Genomic DNA, 7,814 nt, shown 5'->3' with positions numbered 1-7,814 from the left:
ATTATATTTCCTTATGCAGTCGCTCTATAAATGTTTGGGGTCAATCTGACACCAAGGGACTAAATCGTCGGTACAAATAAGGGACCTACAAACAAACGTTCTTAATTACCATGTGAGTGTATGTACCGGTATGAGAGTCAAGTGACCTTCATTTATATAGAACTTTATAGTGCAGATTGTTTCAAAGCAGCTTTACAGTGATAAAAAAAAAACCCTTGGCAGAAACCTATGGTTCATGTTACATTACAGGTCAGAAGATTCATCACAATCTTGACTACAGTAAACCTTGGGATAAACAGAGTTACTATTATTAACATAGATACCATTCTTCTCATGATGTAACAAGCACATCAGGCATTATAGGAACTGTTGTCGGTTCCGGCTGACCTAATTTATGCAGCCTAACAATCCTTTAATGGTTGTGAAAACCATATGTTATGTGCATGCCAGGTTAAAGAGATGTGTTTGTAGTCTAGATTTAAACTGAGAGTGTGTCTGCTTCCCGAACAATGCTAGAAAGACGGTTCCAAAATTAAGGTGCTAAATAGGAAGATGATCTACTGCCTGTGATTGATTTTGATGTTCTAAGTTTTATCAACTGCCCAGAATTTTGAGATTGCAATTGACGTGTAGGACTATAATGCGTTAAAAGGGTTAGTTTACCCAAAAATGAGATTTCTCGTATTAAGTATTCATCCTCATGTCATCCCAAACCCATAAGACCTTCATTTATCTTCAGAACACAAATTAAGATATTTTTGATGTAATATGAGGGTTTCTTAACCACTAGTACAAAGTACTGTACATAGGATACCTTCTCTTTTCAACAGGTCAGGCAGGTCAGCCCCAAAATCTTTTCCAACTGTCTATGAACACTATATTATTCTGCAGATAATACTTGTACAGTCAACCTTTGACTGATGATATTCTGCTAAGTATCTCATTACTCTGGCAAACAGAGAGGGGTCCAGAACAAATTACAGTGTCTGACATCGTACTTGCAAGTTCACACTCTTTAATGTTAACTTTTAAATTTGCCTTGTAATAGAATCACTAATAACTAGGGCACATTTAACAGGCTTCTCAGTGGGTGCATCACTTCTCTGTCAGCCTATTTCCCTGCATTTATGACATGTAAATCCCTCATCGACAATCCCACTCGGTTCAAGGCAACCATGCCTAGTCTGAGTACATCCTAACAGTGAACATCTAAACATGAAGATGACATGACTCACCATGTTTATTGACTGATTCCGGCTTACCACAGTTGTTTGATGGACTCATAGAAAAAGTAGCGTGAAAGAGAAAAAAAGATGGTAAACACGGATGACAAGTTAACAGGCACGCGTTATGATAGCGATGTCAAATTAATGTGATAGGCAATACTAGACAATATCAGATATATGGTGATGAGTAAGTTATATTTAGCAATATAAGCAAGGAATGATAGTAATTAGAGATTTAAAACAAAGTTATACAGAGTAACAGATGCAAACCACTCAGCAGCGAGGCAGACAGGAGCTATCAATCAGACCAGAGTGTGTGTGAGAGTGTGAACAATTTAATCTAACCAAATGTCAAAAACAATGAATACGGAAGAGATAGACATAGCAGAACGAAGCAATCATATACAAAGCAGAACTAGATAAACACTGTCTTTTATTGACTTGCAGATGTGCAACAACAGAGTCATTTACAAAATCATTTCACCAGAACACCACAAAAACACTTCAGTGCTGTGGTTTAGTATAAAGCGTAAACGTCAGGCGTAGGTCGAGTAAGACCTGGTTGTTTATACATGCAGAGAATTCAATCAGTCTGTTATTTGGAGTCTGTACTGCTAAATATCTTGCAGTGCAGATAGGCGAGTTTCTCGGCATGTGACCGTCGCAGCAAGGGAAACCATTCCCAGTGCGGCAACTCTACAACTCTGTATCCGGCCAGCGTGAGTTGCCTCCGCTTTAGTACATGGAAACCAAGAAGCTGCTGAGTCCTGTAACAATACTGATTCCTATTAGTCACTTGAACAGCAAGTCTCTGAATAGATTTGGAATCATCCAAGCGAGATGAGCGCTTCCCAGATTTGGTCAACGCCATCAGAAGATTGTCCGTCAAATCGACACCAACACTGAAAATGCTTTCTCTCACATGAACTGGTTCAACTTTGTGAACCACTGGCTTTTGGACAAACTTGTTGGACGGCTTCTGGGAATTAGTTAGTTGAGCTAATAGGTCATCAGTTATGGATACTCCAGAGAGTGTTTGTTCCCAGTTTTGAGAGGGGAGATTTTGGCGACAAGCTCCGGAGGACACAGGAACAGGTTGGTCGTTTTGGTCTAAGTGCACTTCCAAGTCAATAGAGCGCAAATGTGGAAGTATCATGTGTTTGCGTACAAACATCTCTCCACCTAGAATTTTCCGCAACATAGCTTCAGCCTCAATCACCTCAGGCTTCTGACAGATATCTGATTGAGCGAAATCCCAGAGCTGCTTAGTCACCTCTTCCCTCATTGCGTGACTAAGTCGTGGGACTGTCGACTCGGGTAACTCCAGGCCAACAGTTCCATCTAAGGTGAATAAGTCTTTCTTCAATTCGAGCTCCTGGGAATTACACGCCTTGTTGACAAACTCTGCACTTAAAGCCAGACTGAGCAAGTCTTGGGGAAACAGACCAGCAAAAGCAAGACCGAGCAGACCTGTCAGCAGATGCTCAGGAAATCGCTGAAACTCAAGTTGACGTTCTCGTAACATCTCAATGAGACAGGGATAAAGTTTGGGACATTGGTTGGGAAGAACACCTAAATTTCCAAAGGCCCAAAGCATTTTTGCAGCATCTTTACTCCTGCACCGACTGACCACATTGGGAAGCTGTTCGGCCACAGCCAGGAGAATGCGCTCATCCCGGTAGTGCAGAGCGGAGCAAGCCAAGATGACGTGCATGAGGCCTTGAACCTCCATCCGCGGAGCCCGTCGAGGCACCTCCAATCCCATGGCCTCCAACCAAGGAAGATGGTCTAGAAAGCTAAATCGCATAAGCTTCATCACATTGGCGATCCCGAAATCACTCATATCCTTGACTACAGCAAGCGACCTGTCCACAAGGCGGCGCGTTACTCTTTCGGACAGGGTGATCTGTGATTTGAAGAGGCCTAGGCAAATGGCGCCCAGTTCTTCAGGCTTCAACTGCTCCAAATGACGCATAAGTAAAGACTCAACGGGTTGAACGAGGGTATCTGGACATCTCCTTCCTTCTCCAATGATGTACAAGAGCTGAACCAGCTCTGGAAGACCCAGCTGGTTGAAGTTTTGAATCACGTTGTCAAAGAGTCTCTCGAGGTATCGAGGAACAGATCGACCGAGGCATCGCCACAAGTCGGCGGTGAGCAGCAACTGGTGAAGCTCCATTTCACTTGCTCTCTGGCAGAACTCGGTTTCAAACAATCCCAGTATGCTATGGGATTGAGGCAATCCCAAGTTCACAAAGGTCCTCATCGCATCTAATAACTGAGGCAGCGTGAAGTTTGGCAGGATCTTGGCGCTGTACAGCAGGAGCGTGTTGAACCGTGTGTCTCTCCTCACAACCGCGATGTGTTCGTGGGGAATCTGGCTGAGTTTGAACAAGAAACTAGTTGCATCTGAAGGTTTCATATTGCTTTTTAGGACCGTGACTTTTTCAAGGACTAGCAAGGCTTTGTTGAGGTCTAAAGTGGACGAGCGTTGAGAGATGTCATGTGCCATGTTGCGGTATTCAGGTCGACATCTCTGAAAGGCTCGTGGGTCACCATTGACACGTGGCTCTTTGGTGGCTCTTTTGGCTGATTCAGCTCTGTTTAACAGCATATTGTTGGTGCTGGAGAGCCGTCGCAAGGATGATCTAATATGGTACGGGTTGCACTTGTGGAAAGTTGTGTTTAAGGGTAGACTATAGGATAATCCTTCAGTTTCTAAGCGGCCAGTGGTAGAGGATTGTGCCGTCGGTGTCTGGTAGTAAGCCGTGGGCTTGTACACTAGTGTGATTTCTGTTTCTTCTTCTTCTTCTTCTTTCTTTTTCTCTCCATTTTCTAATTTTGATGACAAATGTTGGGCTCTAAAGATGGAGACGCACTTTACATGGGAATAAAGACAACGCTTTGCCACATGATGTAACAGCACCGTTGCAGACATCAACAGCAGACACTGGAAAAGATCATAAAAAGGAGATTTATGTTTTGAAGTTTTGAAAAGAATATGTCAGTTATATAAACATTTGAAATTTAAGGTAAGAATGATTGTGTTAAATCATTAAAGTCGGCATGAAATGGAAATGGATCATTCCCTATTTTCTACCTGATGTGATATAAAGTTATCATGAAATCAAAATTGATGATTCTTGTTTTTTATATGGAATATTGCAGTGTTTATTATAAATGATGTATCGGTGCACATCATTGATTTAAATTCACGTGGCTTGTAATCTTGAATCAGAATAACTTCCTCTCCCTCTTGCAGCAACATCTCTTCTCTGATGACGTGGGCGGGGCAACCTGTCACTCACATGAGATACACCAATAGCAAACCACAACCATCCAATCAATTCCCCACGGAAAAAATCAAGCCCCGCCCTACACTTATTCTTGTTCCAGAAGTGGATGTGTCACAATAGGGAAGAAAAGTCAAATAGAGCAACTTCTGTTTCATGTCAACTTTAAAGTAATAATAAAGAAAAGTATCCAAAAGTAAAAAGTTAACATCTTTATCCTGTATTCTAATATTTTTTTAAGATTTAGTTAAGCATATTGCGTAGTTGTGCTGTTGCTGTATTTGTTAATCTTTGTTAGTTAATAAAAATACAGTTGTTCATATTGTTCATGTTAGTTTACAGTGCATTAAATAATGTTAACAAATACAACTTTTGACTTTAATAATGTATTAGTAAATGTTGAAATTAACAAAGATTAACGAATGCTGTAGAAATGCAGTTCATTATTAGTTAATGTAGTTAACTAATGTTAAATATGAACCTTACTTGTAAAGTGTTAGCGAATTTGTTTAGATTAGACCCTAGTTTTTAATGACCCTACAAGTTTGATTAAACCATCAATATATTTGATTAAATATATATATATATATATATGTATATATATACATATACATATAGATGGTTTAATCAAACTTGTAGGGTCATTAAAAACTAAATCACTTTTGGCTGCAGATTATGAAGGCGCATTAATTAAAAAAACAGTAATGAGCACGGATACATAATTTATAATAAACACTGCAATATTCCATGAAAAATAAGAATCAGACGTTGTTCATTTTGTGGCGATTTTATATTTGGGTCTGTGAAAGCTTTTACAACACTTAAAATATAAGACAAAAAAGGCTATTTTTTTGTCACTTTTGAGATTGATAGCATTTACTATCAATAGCATTCACGATCATTTAAAGGAAAAGATCAAAATTTCCATTTTGGAACAAAGCTTCGTCCATTAATATTAGTTTTAATGTAACGTTAGTGTAAAAACTGAAGAGATCATAAACAGACCAAAACATCGTGACAACAAATTTATTTCGTTTCGTCAAACAAGAATTGATCCCCAGTTGTTACAACTAAAATTCACATGGAATTTCACGAAAATAAAGGCTTTTTGTGATTGCAGTTTTTAAAAACGAAAAATCAAAAGTGAGATAACTAAAGGTTTATATGTCCGTGTGGCGAAACGTCTTTACTCAATCATAAGTTACTGCTTGTCCTTGACAGTAGCGAAACTCATTCAGTCACATTCATCAGTTAAATAACACACTGAACACAACACATACTGAGCGCAAATTACTGTAAAAATGATAAACGTACCTTCAGTCTTCAAGTGGAGTATTTATCTCATAAAAATACATCGCAGAAACACTCACTTGTGTGCTCAATTCACATTCACAGGATGTGTTTGTGTGGTAAAGGCAGATGTCATGCGCGGTACGGAGACTCGTAGGAGACAAAAATGAAAAGCAAAATCGCATAATAAAAGTATGTCTGAATTCACAGTACTCAATAAGAGTAGGCAAAAGTGTTTGGATAATAATAAAAGCAGTATTTTATATACTTATAAAATAATTATATATATAAACTTTTGTTATATGTGATTAATCGATTTGACAGCACTTATAAATAAATTTATAAGTGAATATATACATAACAAAGTCAGACATGCCCCTTTGCCAGCTGTGATGCTGGTTACTGGTTTAAACTTGGCCCAGGTTTGCAAAATATTTTTGGGTCAGCACACCTTAATAGCTTCAACAATTGATTGACAATTAAGTTTAGAATACAATGAACCAATCAGATCCCAGTTTAGGTCTGATAGCTGCTAATGCTGGATATTTTGATGAATCGAAAATCTAAGTTTTTCAAACTGTTTATGTAATAAAATATGTTTTCGTAGTTTGTGTTTCCCTTATCAGTGCAAAATTATCACAAATTAAAAAGGATTCATGTCAATATTGTCCAAAACCCCACTTTTCTAGGGCGTTTCCAAACTTTTCAAGGGCAGTGTATATACATACATATATACATGTACATATATGTGTGTGTGTGTGTGTGTGTGTGTGTGTATACATTTATTGATTTATGGCAGAAACCATTGTAAATATTTAGTCGAAAAGAAGAAGTCTCGAAGAGACACTGTTATCTTTTTCTTATTCACATCTTTATTATTTAAATTAATATTTGCTAAGATATGCTTTTCCGAGCAAATTCTGGAGGAAAAAAGAAAAAAAAAAAGAAAGAAATGAAATGTTTACAAAAAAACCTCGCACTCATACATCTCAAGAACTGATAGAGAAAGGGAAAAGACATCGGACTCTTGAATGTATGACTTTACTGTAATATAGTCGATCAAAGGTTTTAAGATTCATATATGTATATTATATTCCTATATTAATAGTTTGAAAAATAAAAGCTGACATGTCAGTCTCATTACTTCACAAAAGTATTCACACGCATTAGCTCGGTATATTTGGATAGAATAGTTCTGTACACATAAGGAACAGTGATATTTACATGCAGTCGACTGTCTTTGTCTCTACCAAGAACACAGCAGGACACAACAGAAGCACATAGCAGCAAATGTGGCCAAAGACAGCAGAGGTGTGGCGTCCATCTAAAGCTTTGTCCGGTACGTTTCTCCTAACACCTAGTGTCATAAAGCTGCGTGGATCTGGGATGATTATCTCAAACATGGCGTCACTCTACTAGTGATGATAGAAAAAAAGAGGCACGAGCATTGGGAAAAGCATTGGGAGAGACACTTCTTCCACTTCCGTCTTTCTATTGCATTTCTATAGCGATACGTTGAGGGAAATATATAACTTTAGGAAATTGTTTGTGCTTGTTTCTGCTCCGATTCGCTTCATTCCAGCACACACACACCAGATGCGTTTCATAGAGGGAATTTGGCGTGTTACTGCTGCGATATGATGTCAAAAATGTGGATATATTTAATAAATATCTAAGAACCAGCATGGCGTAAGTCAACGTTTTGGTTCAACGGTTTGGTTAAATTTTTTTACAATCGTTAGGACACATTTCTCAATAATGCTTAGGTCACTTTTTCAAAACTCTGAGTCTATGTGGTGATCATTTATCATTGCTTTGGCACAAAATACATTCAATACCAGCTTCTTTCAAATTACATAAATTCTTTTCTTAAAGGATTAGTCCACTTTCAAATAAAATTTTCCTGATAATTTACTCACCCCCATGTCATCCAAGATGTTCATGTCTTTCTTTCTTCAGTCGAAAAGAAATGAAGGTTTTTGATGAAAACATTCCAGGATTATTC

The 7,814-nt window shown here is 38.2% G+C and overlaps 1 protein-coding gene across 2 annotated transcripts; it reads right to left on the bottom strand.

The window, feature by feature from the left end:
• Positions 1–853: 853 nt before the first annotated feature.
• Positions 854–5,961, bottom strand: LOC137034138 (FAST kinase domain-containing protein 5, mitochondrial). Of its 2 annotated transcripts, none has more exons than XM_067406777.1 (2): positions 5,834–5,961; positions 854–4,176 (listed from the first exon to the last, which is right to left on the bottom strand). In XM_067406777.1, the coding sequence occupies exon 2, from the start codon at positions 4,162–4,164 to the stop codon at positions 1,822–1,824; it is 2,343 nt and encodes a 780-aa protein (XP_067262878.1). In that variant the 5' UTR covers positions 4,165–4,176; positions 5,834–5,961; the 3' UTR covers positions 854–1,821. The 2 variants fall into 2 exon arrangements, with proteins under 2 accessions (XP_067262878.1, XP_067262879.1); XM_067406778.1 differs by having other exon boundaries at positions 5,890–5,951.
• Between the last annotated feature and the right edge of the window lie 1,853 nt (positions 5,962–7,814).

The sequence above is a fragment of the Chanodichthys erythropterus genome, chromosome 13, assembly GCF_024489055.1.
Source record: "Chanodichthys erythropterus isolate Z2021 chromosome 13, ASM2448905v1, whole genome shotgun sequence".
Taxonomy (NCBI): Eukaryota; Metazoa; Chordata; class Actinopteri; order Cypriniformes; family Xenocyprididae; genus Chanodichthys; species Chanodichthys erythropterus.
This window is presented reverse-complemented; position numbering and strand designations above follow the sequence as displayed.